General features: G+C 40.4%; 2 protein-coding genes across 2 annotated transcripts in view; one reads left to right on the top strand and one right to left on the bottom strand.

The window, feature by feature from the left end:
* Nucleotides 1-9: 9 nt before the first annotated feature.
* On the top strand, nt 10-5257 carry PNO1 (partner of NOB1 homolog). The gene is made up of 7 exons (XM_074150272.1): nt 10-218; nt 330-479; nt 2205-2288; nt 2957-3017; nt 3771-3888; nt 4435-4505; nt 4988-5257. The coding sequence occupies exons 1-7, from the start codon at nt 42-44 to the stop codon at nt 5053-5055; spliced, it is 729 nt and encodes a 242-aa protein (XP_074006373.1). The 5' UTR covers nt 10-41; the 3' UTR covers nt 5056-5257.
* A 1938-nt stretch (nt 5258-7195) lies between these two features.
* The window catches only part of PPP3R1 (protein phosphatase 3 regulatory subunit B, alpha), a 40551-nt gene continuing 24743 nt past the window's right edge, over nt 7196-23003 (bottom strand). Inside the window, exons 3-6 of the mRNA XM_074150275.1 lie at nt 14693-14869; nt 12378-12437; nt 11272-11456; nt 7196-8998 (exon numbers count right to left, since the gene is read on the bottom strand). Of these exons, the coding sequence (XP_074006376.1) occupies nt 8951-8998; nt 11272-11456; nt 12378-12437; nt 14693-14869 (470 nt within the window). The 3' untranslated portion in view covers nt 7196-8950. The remainder of the gene's footprint in view (nt 8999-11271; nt 11457-12377; nt 12438-14692; nt 14870-23003) is intronic.

Raw genomic sequence — 23003 nt, 5'->3', positions numbered from 1 at the left:
GGCGGGCACGCGGGCTCGAGCCCCAACCGGCTTCCCCCGCCATGGAGGTTGAGGTGGCGGCCTCTGAGGGTGGCTTCACCAGCGTCTCGTCCAAGCGGAGCCGGCGGAAACGGCGGGCGGCAGGCGGGGAGGAGGCGGCGGCGTCCGCCATGGAGACGGCGGAACCGCGGCCCAGCAAGAGGCCTGCCTTCCCGCCGGTGGCAGCTGAGGCGCTCGGGGTAGGCCGGGAGGGGGAGACGCCGGCATGGCCGCCCGCCAGGCCCTGGGATGTTGTCCGGTTCTCGGCCTGCCCTTGTCTCACCGGGCCCTCTCTTCCCTCCCCCGGCTAGGTTGGGAAAGGCGAGCTGCGGAAGGTCGCCGTGCCGGCCAACAGGTACACGCCGCTGAAAGAGAACTGGATGAAGATATTCACGCCGATCGTGGAGCACCTGCAGCTTCAAATCAGGTTCAACCTGAAAACGAGAAACGTTGAAATCAAGGTAAAGGGAGCTCCTTCTCCGGCTTGCCCCCCCCCCGCTGGGTGCCTCTCCTCGCAGGTGTTTCCATCTCACCTGCTAAAGCCCAGGGAAACCTTCTGTATCCCAGAGAGTGCCAGGGAAAAGGGAAACTGCATAGTCTGACCTAACCAGAAAACCCTCACTGGGCGTCAAAGTAAAAATCTGTCAGGTATTGCTTGGAAGCAAGTAGTTAATGTAAGTAAAATTTAAAAGCACTAATCACTTCTGGATCTGGAAGGGACCGGCGTAAACTGGTGGGTTTTTGTTTGGTTGTTTTGGGGGTTTTTTGGTGGTTTTTTTTTTATTTCTATAGGAGAAAAATTACATACTTGAGAATTACAGAAGAATCATAGTCTGTTTGTTAGATATGATTTTGGAGTGCAATGTTTTCCAGATATTTAAGGCCACTAAGTACTTACATGACATTTTTAAGCTAACGGTGTCTTTTGAGTGGAGGACACCAAAGCTTCTAATGTCTTCTTTTTTTTGTGGCAGAAGATAAAGGCCTGTAGTTTAATAGTTTGTGCTTTTTCCTTAATGGGTTGCACTGAAATAGCTTAGGGCACAGATACCCGTATATAATTGCAAATCTTGTAGATGCGCATTCTTCATTCTTATTCCTTCTCAGGAATATTCAGACTAGCTGGCTTTAAGCGTCTATATCCAAAGCTCACGCTACACCTTTGACGGATGAGTTACTCTATTACCAGTGTTGATGTATGAGATTTTATAAGGCAATGGTGAAAATACAGACACCAACAGTCATTTTGCCTCCTAACCTTGAAATCTTGCCGCAGGTTTGATGGTAGCACAACTAGCAGGGGAAAAAAAAATGTATCATTTGTGACAAGCGGGCCAGATTCTTAGGAAAGGTGACAAACCTATCCCTTATTTACATTCCTAGAAATAACTTGGGGAAAAGTTAGGAACGCTCTTGCAATTCCACTGAATAACTACCCAGCTGAAAAACCTGGGATTTTAACCCCGCTTTTTGATAGGGAATGATGTCTGCTCAAATAGCAGGTTTTTGATCAAACTGACTGAATTTTGTCCATATCTATCATGACTATAAAACAATTAAAAACTTTGAAATTAGTCTCTGTCATTTCTTCATGGTGGTGTGGAAGCTGTAAATGACATTTCAGAATACCTTCAACATTACAGACATTAACGTAATTACCTTCCTTAATTATTGTTTCTTCCTTTCCTTTTAATTACAGCTTCAAAGACTGCTCTTTCCTAAGTCGTCCCTGTCAGGATCTGTAAATGCACGTGTGCACAAACTTTTCCACTGGTAGTAGAGGAACGTTTTGGCCCAGTTTTAGAACATGAGCTGAAAAAATGCCCTCTGGCAGCAAATCCCATGGCCTCTGCGGGGGGAAAAACGAAAGTATAAAACTTAAATACTCCCAATGTGTGCAGCTTTGTGAGGTTGATCTGTTCCCGTTTCAAATATCTTGTTAATCTTGTCCCATATGTGTTACTGAACCCGTCTGGGTTTCTGATCACCTGCTCTACCCTCTGTAGGTTGAGGGTCAACGTTATAAGAGAGCACAAAGTTTATCGCTTGGGTCTTTCAGCAAAACACAATACAGGAGCATTACCTAAACGTGGCTTTTTAATGGTTAGCCTTCGCCTCTTAGATTTTTCAAGTCCTGATCCTATTTGCGTGGTCTTAATTTGCAGACGTAACTTCTTGTCTTGCAGACTTGTCAAGAGACAAAGGATCTCAGTGCTCTAACGAAAGCAGCTGATTTTGTGAAAGCATTTATCCTTGGGTTTCAAGTAGAGGTGAGTCTCCCAACAGCTGGATTGTGGGATTGCTGGAATTTGCTTGCATGAAGTCTTTAGCCTCTCTGCAAATTACAGTAACAAAGGAAAAAAAAATCTTTAGGTGGTTTTCTAGAAGTAATTTGTTTGAAATTGTGACTAGAGTGGAAGTCTATTTTCTCAAGTTAATGCAGAATAAAAAGGTGATCTTCAAACAGCACATAATTTAAATTACTAAATGGAGGCAATATTTAATGGCAAGCAGGAAATTCTCTTCTCTCTGGCTCTGAGGTGCTCTGCACATGTAGAGACTGTTCGTTTTGCTTTAGTCCCGGTCAGTAACCATCAGTATGTTCAAAACTCAAAATTTACTCAGAGAAAACAAACCCCTTTTTGCAGTGTCGCACAGGCTGCTCCTTGCCGCAGACTTGCACTGACTTCACCAGGCGGGTAGCAGGCGGGTCTGTGCTGAATGGGGGCGAGGGGGGGTGTCTAAGGGTTCTCTACACAGAAGTAAATGCTTATATTGCTATGGAAAAAACAGCTGATCTAATTTAGCTGACTGTTGTTTGTTAAGTGGGAAAATACTACTGATGTCATCTGTTGGTAAAGATGGGTAAAGAAAACATACAAGCTTGCATCTCCTGTGGAACTGTAACACGCTGATAACACAGCTCTTCATATTTTAGGATGCTCTTGCTCTGATCAGATTAGACGATCTTTTTCTAGAATCATTTGAAGTTACAGATGGTGAGTAGTTTCTGCTGCAGTATTCACGTAGTCGTGTGTACCACCTGCAAGTACATTTTTGGGTTGTTTTTTTTTCCCCCTGCTCCACTTCAGTCACTTGTCCCTAGGGATCAGGAAAACCTTTGTGCCAATCCATAGAATTATTGTCTAGGTACAGGCGGCTTGAAAGGGTTGTCATTTTTAAGATGTCCCAACAAAACCCCCAGACCTTCATCCTTAAAAGCATGTCATATTGTCAGGTTCATTGGATTTTTGTTGTCACGGCATAAACGTTTTAAATATGGAGTGTTTTGGGGAATAACATATCCACTAGATTTTCTTAAACTGGAATGGGCTTTGTTCCTCCCACTATCCTGACAGTGAGGGGTGGGAAGTAGGCAGTAGAAACGTGTATTATTTCATGTATTACTGGGACTCCTCGGAGCAGTGTTTAAATGTGATCTGTTTCTTTTCTGCTGGTGTAAATCGTGTCCACTCTGGCTCCGTGTCTTCCCTCAGTCTGCATTGCTCAGTCATGAAGAGACTGCCTCACGTTGCAGTTCTGTATGAGAATGTCTCTCTGCTTCCCCTGGTCCTGTGCCACTGGATGCGAGTGTCACTTCCCGTCGCAGGGGTGAATACAGATGTATTTCACCTATAGCCAAGTTGCTTTCATATTGCTTAAAATGAGTCGTTTCCAGTAACGTGAACAAGGGAAGCATTACAGAAACACACGCCGCTGCTGTTTCACTGAGCGCGTTATTCTTCTTGTAGTCAAACCTCTGAAGGGAGATCATCTGTCAAGAGCAATCGGGAGAATAGCAGGAAAAGGTGGAAAAACAAAATTCACTATAGAAAACGTAACCAGGACACGAATAGTTCTTGCTGACACGTAAGTAATGACTTTCTTCCTTCTAGGCAAAGCACAATCCCTAAATTAATCCACGTTCCCTTCCAGGAAGAAAGATAACTTGAATTTTTTTGAAACTGTGATAGAGCATTAGTAAGACAAATTATTTTAAGTGTTATTTTTAATGAGTGCTAACTGTTTATTTGACTTCTTGAGAACTATGACAGTGTCACCAGCACACCTGGAATCAAGTGATTCTATAGAGCATAAGAATTCTTTCTTATGAATTAATAGAAGTTGAACCCACCAATCCCACAACGCTGTTTTTTCTCCTAAAGCAGCTACACTGCATTTGCAAACTGTAAAGTCTGTTTTGTAAAGGATTTTGAAGAGCATGGATTCCATGGTGTAGGTTGCCTGGTTTCGAGCGTTTGGGTTTTTTTAATCGCAACTGTAGAAAAAGAACTAGTTCGTTCATCTGAAATGCTGTGGTCATCTCTCACCTCCAACTTAGATGCTCTATTAACTAAATGTAATGACAGGGAGGTGTTTGCCATCAACTAACGCTACTTTGACTGCTTTTTACAGGAAAATTCATATTTTGGGATCTTTTCAGAACATTAAAATGGCACGAACAGCAATTTGCAATCTAATTTTAGGTAAGTCCGGTTATCTAATCTTCTCCATTACATACGAATAGATCTTGGAGTCTGAGAACTGCTTTCTGTGGGTCTTGCCACCTTCCCTGGTGTGTCCACACCTGCACCGGGAGCAGGCAACTTGCTGGGACCTGTCTTGTTGCCCTTAAGAGAAGGGTTTGGGGAAGCAGCAGGGAGCCCAGGGCTTGGTTTTTGCCTCCAAAATTCTTTCCATGGTGCAGAAGGAAAAGTTTCTGCTTTTTGCTTTAGCAGCAGCGATCCCCGAGGGGCTATTTTGAATGCAGTGTCTGAAAGCCCAAGGGGGCAACCCACGCCAACAGCAGAGGCTGAACTCTGCGCTTGTGATAATGAACAGGGTGACGTCCTTCTCGCCCGTCGGCTTATTGCTCCACTTCTTTTAAAACAGACATGAGAGGAAAACATGTTTCTGTGAGACCCATTGCCTCGTTTGCTGACCGAGTTTGTGCTTTCTTCTTCTGCAGGAAGTCCTCCATCAAAAGTTTATGGCAATATTCGGGCAGTGGCCAGCAGAGCAGCTGAGAGATTCTGAGCTGCAGCACGGCTGCTCCACCAAGGACTGGGGGTTCTGGTCTCTGTAGGCACAAAGGCCTGGAGCTCCACAAACACTCAGTCTTCTGCTCGATTTGGAAGCCTGGAAGAAAACTGGGACTGTTTGTGCAGTGTAATTTGCTGCAGATGTGCTGATTTGAACACACTTAATACTTGTGTATAGTCATTAAAAAAGTTATTTTAAATTGGTTGTGTCTGTATCAGAAGTATGGGTACCTGATTTTACTTAAACATCCTCAAAGAAAAACATGCTTCATTACTGACTTTCTGAACATTGAAGTATTAAAGAGACTGCTGTGAGGACTTCGGGAAGCCTCCGATCTTGAGCCTGAAGGAATCAGTGTAGTTACTGTTCATAACCATCATGGATCAGCATCTTCCTGGAAAATGGAAGAGTGAACTGAAATGTAAAGTTCAAGGGCAGGCTGCCCAACCCCTCTCTGCTACTGATGGCACAATGTATCACACAAAAGAGGTAAAAAAGCGTATTTGAACTTAATCCTAGAATTTGCACCTAGAGAGATTTTCTCTCTTTCTGTAAGGACAGCCCCGTGAAGCTGAGAGCCTCCAGGCTCAATACCTGCCAGTGCACCAGAGCACAAACGACTGCAGAGCGCCGTGCCCCTGAAAAGGGTACAGGAATGCAACAGAGCGTGGGGAGAGATGGCAGAGCCCAGCCACAGCCCCCGTTTGACCCGTGTGGGCCCTTTTCTCCCGCCCGTGTCAGCCAAACTTGATAACGAGTCTCCTGCAAAATAATTCAGTTTGGGTTTGGGAACAGAACCAAAAAACAGATTATCAAAACCGCTAGAGAACTGAGTAAACATTTCTGTCAATGTCTGAGCTTCCAGTGCTGCACCTTGTGGTATGGGACGATTATTATTCTAGCCAAATTCATCCACACCTTCAATTGCTAAAGAGGTTCGAGACTTGCCGCCTTACCTGAACGTACAGCTCTCAGCAGCCTGAGCCTTAGAGGGGAGAGCTTGGCCATTCTGAGCAGCTCAAGGTAAAACTGCACCCACTCCCTTAGCACATCTTCTGTTCGGTGGCTGCTTATGTCATTTATCTCAATTAGCTGGAAAGATAAGGGGAGAGCGAGGCGAGGACACGCACAAGTAATCTAATCTTTATCCTAAAGCAGGTGCCTTCTGATACTGGTCCCAGGCAGCAGGAAGGCCCCAACAACCGCACCACAAAGAACAGCAAACGGCTGCTGTAAAGGACATACTTGCTCCGGGGAGGATTGCTCTCGTCAGCAGAGCTCAGACCTTTCCCTCATAAAGAAGCCGCCTTTCGTTCTCCACCTACATGAAGGTTTGGGAGTTTTTGTTTGGTTTCATCTTTTAAACCACCTTCCACTTACCACAATCATTCCGCGTTTTACTAAGATTCTTTTATCCAATTTAGACAGCTAACAAAGAACCAGATGTGCCTTTAAGAAGAAAAAATAAATACGTAAGTGCTCTAGAGACACTGAAATGAAGCCTGGAAGTACTTGGGCGGGGGGGGGGGCTCTGCACCCTCTACAGTTTTTCAATAAATCTTTATAATCAAAGGGGGGGACAAAAGCTATGAACAGCAAGTTCTCTTTTGGTTCAGGTGCAGAGCAGCTTTCAGCTGAAGAGGAAGGGCCTAGGTAAGTACTGAGCACCCCAGGCAAGGTTCAAATATTTTATTTTGTATTCATATAGTATGAAGGTTCTTATAGTTCCCACAACATATGATGTAGCATGCAGAGGAAAAACTAAACATTCAACATAAATCATTTTTCCCCACACAAACCAAAAAAAAAAAAAAAAACCCAACAAAAACCACCCTCATCCCTCCCCCTTCCGATCCCCCTAAGGAAATAACAGTAGCACTAATTTCTATAATGCCAGCCAAGATATGCACAAGCAAGTAAGAGAAATCGAAAGCATTTGCTAAAATGTTTGTAACAAATACTTATGTACAAAAAATTCACAAAAGACTAGTTCCCCCTTGAAGCAGAGCACATGGCAGTTGACACTGGAACAGATACAACCACTGGCTGGGATTATAAGCCACGTACTGATCCAGAGGAAGAAAAGTTACATGTAGTGGAGATTTTTTTGTTGGTTTTTTTTTTTTTTTGTTTTGAACATTAACATTTACCAAAAGTTTGGCAACATTATCTTTTAAATTATGCAAATTATGTAAACAAGAGGAACATTTCAAATCGATCTACATGCAAAACTTCATGTCATGCAAGGACACCAAGCACCTGGATTTCTCTCTCACAGACAGAGCCCATGATGTGCAGCACTCAGTTGAAGGAACAGCTATGGCAGACAGGTGCTCGATTGAAGAAGGTTCAGACAACCTGCACTTCCCGCTGCTGATTATAAAACAAGTTTGTTTTGGTTTTTTGTTTGGTTTTTTGTTTTGTTTTTTTTTTTTTTTTTTTCAATAGAAAAACTACTATACAGGAAAGATGTACTGTCCTAAAAAAATCTAGCAAATGTTTTTCTTCCAGCCAATAGTACCATTGCAGAAAAGGGAAGGGATGATATAAAGTTGTAAAACATGGCTCGCTACTTTTATATCACACAAATATATCAAGTTACCATCCATTACAAATTATGATATGGACAAATCTAGAAAAGAAAAAAAATTCTCCAGGCAAAGGACTGGAGAACCGCAAGAGGTATAAATTTAGATAGTGTGAAGTTTTCCTCCTCTATGGCATAGGTTAACAAGATTTTCCCCCTGTATGAATCCTATATACATATATATATATAAAATATTACCAGTTTATTTATGCTACCTGTAGTAGTATTTAAATGCAGAGGGGAAACTATCATGGTTGAAACAACAGAATTTAAATGGCAAGAACATTTTATCATCTAAGTACTGTATAAAATAAGTAGATGGGAATCCTGCAGAGTTACGTCGATCCTAGTTTCATGAAGCTAAGCGCAAGAGAAAGTCACGAATGCCTCTAACACCTGGAGCAGCCGTATCTAAAATGAATCCAGAAGAGCAGATTTGCCTTAACTTCAGGCCGGCTGTAACCGCTCCGCATTCCGAGGTGACGGAATCTAGTGGCCATCAAAGCATCCTGCAGTTACTATATATGCACACGAGGGCTAGTTCTTGGCAGTAGCATTAAACTATATTCTCATATTAAGTAGAACTGTACTAAGTTATTTAGCAAAGAGACACAGTCCCTGGTAATATATTAACAGGTATAAATAAACTTAGTCTCCTGTGTTACAAAAAATGTAATTAAGGTGAATTAATAAGAAGCAATGCTTTGTCAGCCAGTCAATATATAGAAACATCTGAACAGTCACAGGAAAAGCAAAAGAGTTGACCTAACACCCAGTTAAAATTTTACATTCTTCTACTATATATATAAAACTGTGTGAAATAAAAGTAAGGATGTATATCCATATATTGAACTGTTAATATTCTGCTTGGCACTTTGTACTCTAGTTTTGTTTCTGAATCAAGTATATTAAATTAAAGCCCACCTAGCTACTACATATAGAAAGCTACATATATATCTATATATAAATACACACACACATATATATATATATAGATAGATATTTCCTTGTTATAAAAGATGAAGAAAAATAAATTAAAAAGCCAACCCCTTCCCTTTCTCCACCACACTGATATGCTCTTTCCATCTTTGCTGTCCTTCAGACTTTAAAGTGCTACACTGAGTTATTGAGAGAATAAAAGTTCAATAACACTTAGTTGGCTTCATGAGGCTCATGTTGGAAAATGTGGCTTCACAGAGAAAAATACTTCCATTTAAATACACAGAGAGCATTGCTGGACGTCTTGAGCAGATCTTCAGAGATGGAGAAGAAAGCAAAAGTGTTGGGTGGTGCCCTACAGAGTCACACATCTACGACCATCTTTTTGTGGATATCTAGGCCTCCTACGACCTGGGAGAAAAAGAAAGCGTTGGTAAATACGTGAGAACTGACAGCACAATACAAAGAACATGCTTTATTCAGAAGATGCATTCAGGTCAGTCATAATTACAGTACTTCCCGGGCCTCTCCAAACTAATCGACATTTCACAAGTACGTGAAACAAATACACGATACGTGACAGATACGTGAACAAATTATGTAGAAACCGAGCTAATTATATTAGTACAATTTACACACTCAAGGGCTTGAAAACCAGTGTCAGTGACACCATTTTGGCTTTCCTCCCCCATCTCACATGCTGACCTTGTATTACGCTTCAGCACGTTAAACGAAAAACTGACTTTACTTCCGAAACACCCTGTAAAATTCTGCATCGTGAGATGAGAAGCAAAGGGCCTTGGGAAAGGCGGCAGGATTTCTGACAAAACCGCACGCGCCCTGAAAAGAATTCTCCGGGTTCAAAGGTGTAGGATTCGTGCTCAGAGAAAGGAAGAAAAAGCTGCCATGTCAGAGGAACTTTTTATAATGCGGAAATAAAATTCAAAGGCCAAATGGTACGGCCAAATGCCATGGAAGAAAAAGTACTTCAGTAGACAGGCAGCACAAAATTCAAAGAAATAAAACGCAAGAACAAGAGGGTAAGAGATTGTAGGAATTAAAGGTGTCTTGTCAGGTGGTCAACAATTGAAGATATTGGAAAGAAAGTAGAGCAAGAGAGAAAGTGTGGGCAAAAGCCCAAGGACAAATGAAAGGGCAACATCGTATTCGATGGCTGGCTGGAAGACAACAGCCCAGCGCGAGACATAAACAGGTATTTCACTAATGGAGGTGTTTGCAGGCTCCAACTCATTTCGAGTTCTCTGCAGATGACCACAGGTTTTCACACGATACCATAAAAATAACTCTACCAAAAAAATGCAGACAATAGAACCTTTTTGCCCTAATAACTTGGGGGGGGGGACAGATTTTTTTTTTTTTTTTTTTTTTTTTTTTTTTAGAACTTGCATTGATGACAAGTATGAACAAGTGAAGTTTGAACTGAAGTTGTAAATCCAAAGAATAAGAAACAAAACCAACGCTTGAGTGCCTATAGACTCAAACAGTCTGTACGGTCACTATGGCACCCATGCATAGTCACTAAGACGCCATTTCAAATTAATGTGTAAATACTCATTATTGCGATTTTCAAATGTTCCAGTTTCAACATGTCATTTACTTTTTTTTTTGAGAGAAAGAATTTAAAACTTGCCGTCAACTAATTAAACAGATACACGACATGGGTGGAAATCAACCATTTCGAAGTCTCAAGTGCTACATTCAAGCATTCCGCTTGGTAAAACCCAAAGTTTTTAAAATGTGCCTTTCAACTGTGTGTCCGTTTTCAAGAGCAGGACTTGAGGGGTTACTCTCCCCGGGACTGACACAAATCCCGCTCCAGTGGCCTCTGTAAAATCCCCCTGTTCTGCAGCTGGCGATAATCTCCCCGGGCTCTCGCCAAACCCATGAAGATAAACCTTTCTAAAGGGTGATCTGGAGCAGACACCCAGTTTAGAGATTGGGAGATTAACCTAAAGTTCACCCCTGTGGGACACGCCTCTCCCCTCCACGCACCACCCCCGGCAGTGACACTTCTGCCATGACGTACCCTGGTTTTACAGCTTTCAGATGGTTTGAAGCCTTCTCCTCCCACCTCCCCAGCAGCCTGTAACGTGCCTGCCCACCTCAGTGGATTCTATTAAGCAGCTAAAGACGTTTTAAAAACAATCGAAAGTGCCGTTTCTTTTTTAATCAGATTTCACCGTTGAAAACAAGGGAAACCAGCCTCCTACGACAAGCCAGTCTCTCGCAACTCATCTTTAAAGCTGCTATTTTCTACCAGCACAGAGAATGGAATCCAATGTATGTCTTCATGTCATCTATATACAAAAGTAATTAGGACTAGTCTTGTGTTTATTATGTCATAAAAATGACACAGACATCACTTTGTACGAGTTGCTGTGCTCTGAATGAAACACCCGCTTCTTCTGGCCCACTAGGTTCAGTGGGAGAGTCTGCACCCCGAAGGAACCGATTCGGGGCTCGCTCACAGGACATAAGACGTTGGCTCTGTTAGAAGCCACAAGATGACGGTACCATCTGCAGTAAAGCTGTATCAAAGGCTGACTGTTGCCAGATGAGAATAACTCTGCTTTTAACACCTTACCCTTTATACTGTTTACCATTTTTCCTCCCGTTTGTTTTTTTTTAACTCCAAATTATCAGTGTTTTTAGAGGTTACTTACAGCACAGAATTCTTCAAAGGATATTCTTCCATCACCATCCTTATCTGCATTAATTATGGTTTTATCTACAATTTGTTGTAACTGAGTGTCTTTGAGATTGTTCCCAACCATCATCTTCAGCACCTGGAAGAGCTCTCCATTTGAGATATAACCATCTTTGTCCATATCGTAAATGCGAAAAGCAACTGCGGAAGTAAAATATATTTATATATAAAACTTTCAGTAACAAAGAGCAATATACATTCATGTGCTTTGCATTAAATGATGACACAATCCTGCACAAACATAAAACCACCGCATGAGATTTCTAACAGCCTCTCCAATTCATTCTGAAAAACACGAAGCAGCAGAAACAATACAATGAATGCTGCTCCAATTGAATTTAGGAGAAAAACACCCGCTTTAGAAATGTCAATCGAGATGGGTTTGGTACCAGCAGTTGGAGAACTCTAAACACTGAACTGGAACATCGTCACCGCCGCAAGTAACCACACAGGGAGCAGTTCACTTGGAAGCAGAAAAAATTACAACCTTCCAGGGAACAGGTGAATCAAAATCCCACCCGGTTACTTTGCTACAAACAATTTGGCATTACGACTGCATTTATTTTTTAAACATTTCAGTACAGCAGGTTTCTTTCCTAAATCTATATTCTGTCTCAGGTACTGAAAGCTACATCTATGACTGAACCTTCCCCTTCTCCTGAGATGCAGTTCTCAAACAAGAATTTTAATGCTGGTCTACAGAGTAGCAAAAAAAAAAAACAAAAGACCAAAACAAAACAAAAACCAACAAAAAAAACCCCCACGTTTTTCATATGCTCCCACAAAGCCAAGCACGGAGCTAACAATTTTGTGAACTAAGTATCTTTTTTTTAACGGGAAGCACCCGAAGATATTCAGAAGGCAACCTCCTCAAACATTACGTGCAGAAAAGAGCGCTGGCAAATTCTTCACACACACGACGACGTGCGCAAAAAGCATACAATCTACTTTCACAAGTTCCCACTTTTTTAGAAGAATCTGGATTTGCTGGTTTCTCAGTGTTAACAAAAGTATTTTTTTGAGGATCAAAAACTTTTTGTTAAGGAAAATCAAAATACTTACACCTCAACTTCTGTTCCTTATCTCCTTTGACACTGAACTGGGAGACTCCTTCTATAAATTCTAAATACAAGAAAAACATTCACAAAAAAGTTTATTTTTTGATAAACCAAGGAAATCAACATCAAGAAGTTTTCAGAAATTGTAAAAAAAAAATCTAAATTGCCCTAAAATCTTTAAAATATCGCCTACCTTGTGACACCTAAATGTCCTCATACTTTGGTACTTTAATGTTCTCTCATGGGAAGTACTTCAAATCCAATACTGCACTCACTGAACCAATTTGTTCACACCAGAATTTAAGAAATTCTGAACTGGACTTTCACCAGGATCTGATACAAAATTCCATTGAGATTTCTACTAAATCTGCTCCAGTGAGGATTCTCATTGTAGAGCTCCTTCTCAAGATTGGTTTCTCAACTTAATGCAAGAATTACATGAAACTGAAAACTGCTCTAGAAAAATAACCCCTAACAAAGTATTTTTACGTAATAAACAGGGTAAAAAGAAAATGTACGCTGTTTAACAATGAAGTCATTATCCCAGGAGCAAACTTCAGTTGCCAAAAAACCCTGGGATGTGATGTGCCTGGATGAGATTCCATAGCTAGACTTCCCAGAACTTTTAGTGGTAAAAATGACAACAGTGCAAAAGCGCAAGCTAAACTACGGTATAGAAAGAAGTGAGGTATAGCAATATAGCATGAAATTGAAAAGCCTACAAAAAAAGAGTTTCAACAAGTTTCATGAAATTAAGTCAACAACTCCTATATTATGATATTAAGTCAACAATTCCTATGGCATTTATCAACAAAATGCTTGACTGGCAACTTGAGTTTTACTGTTATGATTACGAAAGATTAGTCTAAACTTTGGATTTTTCAACTGAAGAATGGAAATTTCCTCACACTTGTAGTTCTCCCTTTCATAAAACCATAGAATGGTTCGGGTTGGAAGGAACCTTAAAGAACATCCAGTCCCACCCCTTGCCATGGGCAGGGACACCTCCCAGCAGACCAGGTTGCTCAAATCCTCGTCCAACCTGGCCTTGAACCCCTCCAGGGATGGGGCAGCCACAGCTTCTCTGGGCAACCTGGGCTAGGGTCTCAGCACCCTCACCATAAATGAAATCTTATATCCAATCTAAATCTACCCTCTTTCAGTTTTAAATCTTTCCTTTGAGCTTCCCTGAGACAGATATAAAGAAATTAAATAAATCAAACTTGGCCAGACAACAACAACACAATTCATTGCCGCTTACAGCAACAGCATCATTTTATCATGGAAAATTCATTTTGCCAACTTCCTGTTCCCACCCAAGAAGAACAGCTCTTGATAATTATATTAATCACAGCTCAATGTCACATACAATATACCATCATCTTTCATCCCTGCCTATTTTTCACAAGAGGATTTTGTACGATTACGTACAACAATTACTGCTTTGGAAACTGATACCAAGAACACTATAGAAATTGATGGGGTTTTGTGAAGGTCCACCCGCAGCTTTTCTATGTTAGCATTTTTTTTTTTAAATGTCAGTCTGATAATATAAATGAAGATTTAAGAATTTTCTCCAATTAAAAAAAAAAAAAAAACCTCAAGAAAAACTGATTAACCTTTTCTAGTCATGACCAACCAGAACTACTAAGTATTATCTTGAACAGAAGTTACAGACTGTCGCTTCTAAGAGTCAGAGACTGTTTTAACATCAACTAGTTAAGAAGATTTGTAACCTGCTGGCCCTTTTAATCAGAACTATTTTTAAAAAGTCTAACATTTTGGAGGAATGTACTAAATCAAACTTTCACTTTTTGCTTGAAGCATCTACCCGAGATCATTAAAAGAATCCTGTAAAGGAAGTATCAACGGAAAAATCTGGACCACTTTCACAATTTTAGAAAACTCTTTTCAAAACACTCCAGAAGACAGATCTCTTAACATTTAGGTAAATACAACTGATGCACAGACAGATGCTCACACCACTTCCACAATCTACCCTACTTTTTTCAGTCTCTTCAGCCTAAGAATATACTTCAGACAGCCCCACAATTGAGAGTATGAATTAGTGTACGTCAGGAGATACTTAAGGAGTAGTCCCACATCAGCATGACCCGGAAAGCTATTACTAAGCAATCTCCTCTTTTAAGCATTTCATTCAGGAGTGCCCTAATGCACCAGAGAAACTGGTTTTACTGGTATTCAGTTTCACAAGGAATTACCACCTTATTTTGATTAACGAGTTTTCTTCACCCTTCCTTTCTTGCAAAATTAGACTGTGATAAAATAGCACCATCTGTCAAACACTGTGTCTCTTACCTTTGAAGTCAACTTCTCCGTTTCCATCTGTGTCAAATATATCTATTACTCGCTGTACTAATGGGTTCTGTTGCAATTCAGGTAAAGACATGAACTCTTCCACGCTCAAAGAACCAGAGTTGTCCAAATCAAGCTTCTTAAATCTCTTTCCTAGTCGTTTTATCTCATCAGCATCAACTGAAAGGAAAAACACACACACGTCTATTCTCAGAAATGCTTCAGTCAACCCTTTGCCAGTTATATACAGTGCACATTTCCTCCTTGCTTTCCTATCAGAATTTCTGCTACTTCATTACAACTATTGAACACTCTTATGGAAGATTATAAAGATAATGTTAAATTCTGAAGACAAACACAAGCCTTTTCATTTTATTTTAAATAACCCTTACCTTTTTTCCTCCCTGCACCAGCCATAATACAGTTAGCCTTGTGACTCACTCAATACCACATGCTGACACAACATTTTTAAGGATTGAGGGTGCTTAGCTAGTTCTTAGTCAGACAGTTCTTATAAATACCAGGTATGAAGAAATTAAAGAAGAGACTGAGTTTCCTTTGAGGGAGCCAGCACTACATTTACACTAGACTAACCTAATCAGTTAGAAAGACAATTATATTAGTAAATCTATTAGCCAAACTAGTGCTTCTTCAGCATAGCAAACGTAAGAGATCTCCTGTGATGCACGCCAAGTTAAGCAGGTTAATGCAGTCGCGCTGTTGACCGGTTATCGCTCACCTACTCACAACATCACCCAGACAGACCTAAGATATTTTCCTTTCCCCTCTCAGACAGAAAATAGACATACCTATAGCCATGACCTGCATACATCTATTTTTTTTTTTTGTCCCAGAAATTAAAGCAGACTCAGGTTCTGCAGCAGGACCACTTCATCTGTCCTCTTCAAATTTACAGAGATTCTCAACTAAAGCATATACCTAGTACCCAACTTTACACCTTGGATTTTGCCAGGAATAGACTAAATCTGTGAATCTATAAAAATTGCCAAAAAGAAATCTTGTACGCTGTTAGTGCTGAAAAGCTTGAAACATTCTCCCCGTAACAATCTGAAAATTCCCTATCAGCACTGGGATTTATGAGACCAAAGTTAGTTCACAAATGGCTCACCATGTTTGGGTATGAAGGAGGAACTGAGGTTCTTGGGAAGTCCTAAGAAGTGGCCAGCGCACAGCAAACCACAGCAAATACATCTTGCACAACCTGGAGCTTTCAAATTCTCCATACGGATTTATTTCCTAATGTGACCTGTCTCCTCCACGTTTCTTAGCTCCATTTAGCGTGCTTGCTCCAAGAGTAAAAGAAATTGTTTTTTAACTTCTCCAAGGCACATACATACCCCCTGATCCACTTTACATCACATTAATACCTTCTTAGGCTTGTGTAAAAGCGCAGTATAAAAACAAACAGCACTTAGTCTTTCCAATAAGTAAGGTAAGGTCGGCCGAGATGCAGAGCTTTCTGTCTGGAAACTGTAGCCGATTCAGAGACGGGATCCTCTACCAAAGCAGTAACAACTTCCACTTCAATTTCTTGCTCTGCCTGCCTAAGAACCAACCAGACACAAATCCAGAGACACACACAACTGCAGTATTTCAGAATAAAAAGGGAGAGAGCACACCACAAGTCCAGAAGCACAAAATTATCTTCTGCCTGAACAGTAAATTCTGATGTTCTGCAGTTAGTCCCTCTCGGTAACTGCTTGCAACTGGAGAGACAGAGGGCAAAAAAGGGTTGATACTCCCAGAACAATCTTCCCTTTGCCGTGCCAGCAAGCGACAGATCTGATTCTGCCTCTAGGGCTCTACAAATAAGGCTAAACAGCATTTGCAGAGGCTTAAAGTAGTTTCCTCAGTTTCCAGTACGCAATTTGGCATTTCAATTCACTAGATTCTCGCCCGCAATAAAGCCACGTTGTTTTTTCCACCAGTTTCTGTGGAAGCCTAGAACACGATTGAAGGTGTGCCCTTAACAGCAGGACGCTGCAGCGCAGCATCAAGAACACGTCAGCGTTGACACAGCTACACAGAAACCCCTCTGGGTCCCGCGGAAGGAGCCCTATCACCATACGGCAAGTTCTACCGAGAACATGATCATGAGACTAAAAGAAGACAGTATTAAAAGAGAATGGCAAAGTAGAGCTCCGCTGGCAATTAGCCAAAATAGTCACTTGTGAATTCCGCTCTACAAAATGCTGCTTCTCACCGATATAACTGAAGGTATTTGCCAACTCTTGGCTTCTGTCCGCAGAAACTCCTTGGTCTCTACTCCTCAAAATCTTAAAACTGTAAATGGAGTCGGTCAGTCTGCGAGACGGCAGGCGCTACTCTACCCTCCCTCCGTGCCCTGCTGCCCTCAAGTTACCAGCCCCGCCACAGTTTAATGCAAAGGCAGCACCTCAGCAAGCTGTTAACACGGGAATCTCAGGTTTAGTGCAAGTTCTACTCCAGACTTGCAACTCAGAAAGTTAGTATCCTAAAAAAAAAAACCACAAACAACCACCTCACAGCATAAGCATTTGAAAAAGTAGAAAACACTAAGCATGACTTGTCACACTACATACATCAACACACTTTCCAATGGAAAATGAACCTATGAATAGACATAATCTAGACCTATATTACAACCATGTATATAAGGACTTGTCCAGCCGTAACACCAGTCTGTTTTTATTAGCCAATGTTTAAAATGATATCCTGCTCCAACCACAACCCTCTTACTTCCTTACCCGTACTCAGAAATCGCAACATCTTTCAAGTAACTGGTCATTATTTTGTTAAGGTAAATCCCTCACGAATGATATATTTTTGAAATCAGAAGTTTGCAATTGCATCTAGAACTCAAGCTGGGAAACCTTAGGAGAAGGTCTGTGAGGGTTACTATTAGAACTATCTCCTTACTGAAAAAAACAAGAATAAAACCCGCATGAATTACTTCTTTTAAAAAATTAACTTAACTTTAAAGCAACTAAATAACAACAACAAATAGTACTATCTATAGTGTATATAATGCACTGTCAACCTGTTACCAGATGAGTGAAATCTCACTTCCAGTATTAATAGAAGGACTAGCACTGACTAAAATTGAAAGATTAAAGCCTCCGAAGCAACCTGAAATACTTCATAGTTCTGCAATTTCACAAGAATCACAGTAGAGAAAAAAGAAAGCAGCACTAACACAGCTGATCTCTTTTCCCTTCCACACAAACTGATGAGTTAATGAAAGGCAAGTTTTGAAACATTTCTAACTCACACTTCAGAAAACGCTAAGTATCAGAACACAGCAATGACATTTATACAGGTGAAGATGAAAACAGAGAGAAGGCTGAGCCAGGACTGAGGACCAGCAGTCATTACCGAGCATCATTTCTCAGAACCCCAACGCAGCATTAAGCAAAGCCCTACTTCATTACTCCAGTCCATCTCCTGGTTTGGGAGCTAACGACCACAATATTTTTCCTCACAAATATATAAGCAAAGACTGGAAGTGAGACCCAGAGTTCTGCTATGAAGCGGAGCTAACTCCCACGCGTACAACTCAGTCAAACGCTGCTACATAGCTTTCAATTATTACAGCGGGCACAAGAGACAGAGAAGACCAACTCTGCATCACACTGGCTGCTGAAGTAGAAAGAGAAGATCTTCCTCACAAGATGTGCTAAGAAAAACTGTTTCCAGAAAGGTATTTTATTTCGAGCTAATCTCTCTCTAGCAGGAACTACCAACATGAATTAAAAACCCAACATTTTATCAGCGTGTTCAGAAACTGATACACCACACACGATGTTAACAAGCCACGCTACAGTGAAAATACATGCTCTGCCATCATCTACTGTTCAGCTCGCCAGCCTTGCATTTGCAATTAGCCAGATACTAATTTACAAACTAGCAGCGTTTAAGTGCCCAATTTATCTTTTTCTTTTGAAGATCATAGTCAAAGAGGTCAAGATTATGGATGATAAAGACAAGAATCAGATGATGGGAAGGGGAAAAGGTTGGAGACGCATGTAAGATTATTTGTCAAGAATGTTTTTTGCGTTTTGCTGTACTGTAGCAAAGCAACAACCACCTATAATATGAAATTAAGGACCCTTCACTCTTAAAAATGGTTAATTACTTTTTCTCCACACATACACACGTCCAATTTGATAGCTCATAAGGTCAATTCCAGTTCACTTGCAACAGAGTCCAGGTACAGGTGCTGAGCAGCAGCTTCTACTAGAAATGGGTATTACAAATTCCTCATTCTGAACCTTGAAACATTCAAGCGAGGAGTTTGCCTGCATTAGAGCTGAGAGAGCTACTGCTCTTGGGGGAAAAAAAAAAAAACCAAAACCAAAAACAAGTCAAAGAACAGTACTAAAGAAATCAGTATCTCTGCCAAAAGCTGACCAAATATCAATCTCATCCAATATTTTGTTTCTGGCAATGGGCACACCATGGATGAGAGCACTCAGAGGAGAAAAGAATGAAAAATCAAAGTAATTACAGGAGTAGGAAAATTTCCTTCAATAGTTCATGAGCATAAAAGTCTCTGTAAGGAACATATATGGTTAAAACCAGCATCTGTAGATCAGTGTTTCATAACTGACTGCATGAGAATTTATGTCAGAACCATTTCATTACTTTTTCCCTAAATCTATTGCAAGCACCTCACCTACCTTTAAAATCCTTTCTACAACATGAAATTGAAAAAGCTTATACACTTTTAAAGTCATGTTTCTGCAACATCTTTGTCTTCATAAAATAGCTTTAAAAATAAAATAAGAATACAAAGTAAGAGAGGAATGCATTACAGTGTAAGCCTTATTTTAAATTTGCACAGGTTTTATCCATTCTTTCTTCCTTTAATTCACAGTCATCATTTCTGCTGATTCTCTCTGCCTGGGCTGAACTCACCTAAAAAACATGTAGGTTTTCTGTGTTTGGGTTGTGGTTTGGTTTTTTTTATTTGCATTGAATTTTTAAAGGAAAACAGCAAACACTTATGTATAACAGCAAATTTCAAAAATATCCTATTCATTTTTTTATTCCCATTTCCACCACAAACGTGCATATACAACAGTTCTCATCTATGCTGGATGCGTCCCTTTTACAAGACTGCTTTTTCTTTATTATTTAGCAACAGACTGACTTTCTTAAAATTTCACATAGCTGTCACTGAAGAACAGAGCACTGAATTAAGTTTTCAGAGCCTGAACAAAATACTTCTTTTCCTTCCTCTCTAAAGGCTCCTTACAGGCAACCTTGTGCCCACACAAACATCCTGAAGCTCTAACGGAAACACAAGGCCCGGGATAGTTCAGGTACAGTGGAGGTTTCTGAGCCAGAAGGACTGATGGTGGCAGTAGCAGACAAGAACTTTACAAGACAAGCTCAGGAGACCAGGACAGAGATGGAAACACTAGGAAATCCAAGGAGGTCCAAGTCCGCAATGGTGTAAACAGGGTGATAACATCACTGAGCAAAATAAGGAGGCTTGAGCTTTGTTTACATCATTTGAGGCAGAGTTTGCCTGTGACTCATCACTGCGGGCTGAGCCGCAGGGAGCGTTCCTCTAACCTCAAACTCAACTTAGCCTTTTTCGTGCTCTGCTCCTCAGCTGACGGGAGGCTCTGTGCTTCCTATGCTTTTCAGCAGAATCGGAAAGTATCCCGTCAGCTTGGCACCGATGCTGGAGCTTACAAACTTACTAACTGGCTAGAAATAATACCTGTTAAATGTTTTTCTTTAAAAGGCTTTGCTGGTAGCCCTGCAGAACTACCAAATTATTCACTCTTCTGAAGCGCACAGAGTTATTTATCTTTACTTCATAATCTGTTTTGAATTTCATTCACCTTTTAATTAACACAAGGCAGGGTTTTGGTTTTTTTTTAAGCAGTACCAGTATTAAGGATTTTCGGTTAAAGAGCTATCAGTATTTTCAAAAGATTCCTCTCTCATTCAATTATTAAAATTCTAGAGCCAACAATACCTGCTTCATATCTTGAATTCATTTGCATACATCTAAAAATGTGCTGAAATAGGTTAAAATGCAAGGAGTCCATGCTTCCAAGAAACCACACGCAAATGCTCTGTGTACCTCCCATTTTAGAAAAGGAGCTTTACCTTTCAGCTGGACTCTCTATAAGATGTTGACGCGTATTACTGAATACCCCACTCCTTTCCCCCAACACAGAACAGCAGATCCGTGGTGTTTTAAAACACTTGTTTGTTTCAAGCTGTTACTCACATAACTGATGCTCAGATATTATTGTAAAAAGAATTAAGGTGGCAACTCAAAAAGCTTCATTAAAAGCAGATTTCTGGAGTGCAGTGTGCTCGATGTTTAAAAAAAAAAGTAATTTCAGAAACATTTTAAATGGTATTTTTTCTAGTCAACGTAAAGGTACATGGCTAGCTTCCTATTAATATGATAGTCAGAACTAAAGAATGCCTTAAACATACACAGAGCTCTTTGAAATCCACTACATCCAGTGATATGTTTAGAGGCTAATAGCTTATGTATTCAGAAGCGCTCTACGTCCATTGCTGCGAAGTGCACAACGCAGACATCTGCAAAGCATACAAACCTTAGAACAGCTGTACATGTCTCGGCAAAGAGGTGAAATCAAAGTGTTTACCTAAACGTTTAAACCTGTATTTAAAAGGTTGGCTTTTCGGATACTGTTAAAATACTGGCTCAAAGTTATAACTAACAAAAAACAGACCAGAGTTGTGGTCACAGAGAACCTAGTTTCCACGTATTTCTCAAATATGAGATCATTATAAACAAGAATATTGCTAAGGTATCAGAAAAAAAAAAAGATTTTTGCAAATAAAACCTGTTCTGAAATTTATTTTAAAATGTTTCCAGGTTAAAAAAAAAAATATTTTTTCCCCCATAAGAATGGATTGCAGAGATCTCAAAATAAACCAGACCTTCAGCAAAAGCTCTCACCTCTATCTACAGCCTGGTCTGATTCAGGAATATAATGTTTCAGAGTAGCAACCAAGACAGCCATTTCAGTCTTGGAGATCCAATTTCAAAAAGATGACGCCCTTGAGAACACATTCAGCCACTTGTCTTGTATACGCTTACACGCAGCTGGCCTAATCCTTTGCATGACTTCAGATGTGTCAATTACGATTTCCCAAGTTAGGAAAGAGATACTCCTCTCCTTCTCCTAAAACCAAAACATACTATAAACTACTGCTTATATTATAAGATGTTATAAACTATTTTCTACTATATTATAAAATATTGTTTACTATAAGGTCGTTTTCTTCACAGCTTTTTGCTGTGATAAAATTTTCTTAGGGCAGATTTGACATAGCTTGGCTGACATCAAATCTTCACCTGCTGATGTAAAACAGCACTAGATTTTCAGTAATTTCTCAGACACAGCACAGCTCAGAAGGATTCCTTAAAAGAATATGGTTTTCTAACAACACTAATTCACTCACTGAAAAGAACTAATGTTATAAAATGAAGGGTATTCAGAACATTCTTGACTATTTAATGGTGTGCATCCTCCGCACAATATCTTGAACTTGCTTCCTGTAACTGCCAACTTCAAAACAAAATTATTCTTATAAAACGATGCACCAAAATAGCGACTGCAGTGCCAGGCAGACGTTACAACCCAATGCCACCAGGTTGGCACTCTGACGCTCTCCCAAAAGTCTAACCATTCAAAATCCTTACCAAATGACTTTCAAAAACCATTGTCTGGTCTTGCCCTGCAAAGCTTTCATCCTGTCAGTGGTAACTGCTTGGAAGCAGCATGAACATTTAACATAAAAACCCAACTTTCGGGATATTCAGGCATCCAGAATCTTTAAACACAGTGGAATTATTCCAGCGATTAGGCACAATCAAGCAAAGGGATGTCTGTAATTACTACATGTAATATAGTATGTAGTTACGTTGCCCCCAAAGAAGCAGCTGACTCACTCTCTACTGGGAGAAGGACCATCAAAGCATCAAAGCTTTCATCATACGAAACCTCAGATTTACGTGATGATATCCTCGACATACAGTTTAACCACAGAATATAATGCGGAAATCTTCTCTTTCTCTGCAATAAGAGGGGGCAAACAAGCTCAGTAATACACCTTTAGGTTGGTAGTTGCTACCGATGGATATCGCCCGTCCTAAAAGCCAGTTAAGGACAGCAACCCACTGGTTACAACTCTGGCAGAGACATATCTAGTTAAAAAAAAATAAAACAATCTTCAGAAGTCAGTTTATCCCTAAGGAAAACTTGACCAACAGAGCGTAGCCTAAGATTGATATACACGATTCAGGAAAAGA

The sequence above is a fragment of the Numenius arquata genome, chromosome 7, assembly GCF_964106895.1.
Source record: "Numenius arquata chromosome 7, bNumArq3.hap1.1, whole genome shotgun sequence".
In the NCBI taxonomy this organism is placed as follows: domain Eukaryota; kingdom Metazoa; phylum Chordata; class Aves; order Charadriiformes; family Scolopacidae; genus Numenius; species Numenius arquata.
The sequence above is the reverse complement of the archived record's forward strand: the minus strand, read 5'-3'. Positions and strand labels throughout refer to the sequence as shown.

What these genes read in the sequence shown, in the direction of transcription:
- PNO1 (XM_074150272.1), top strand. Translation starts at nt 42, where the DNA reads ATGGAGGTTGAGGTGGCGGCCTCTGAGGGTGGCTTCACCAGCGTCTCG. An exon ending in CGAGAAACGTTGAAATCAAG is followed by an intron (nt 480 to 2,204) that starts GTAAAGGGAGCT and finishes CTTGTCTTGCAG; the next exon opens with ACTTGTCAAGAGACAAAGGA. An exon ending in CGAATAGTTCTTGCTGACAC is followed by an intron (nt 3,889 to 4,434) that starts GTAAGTAATGAC and finishes TGCTTTTTACAG; the next exon opens with GAAAATTCATATTTTGGGAT.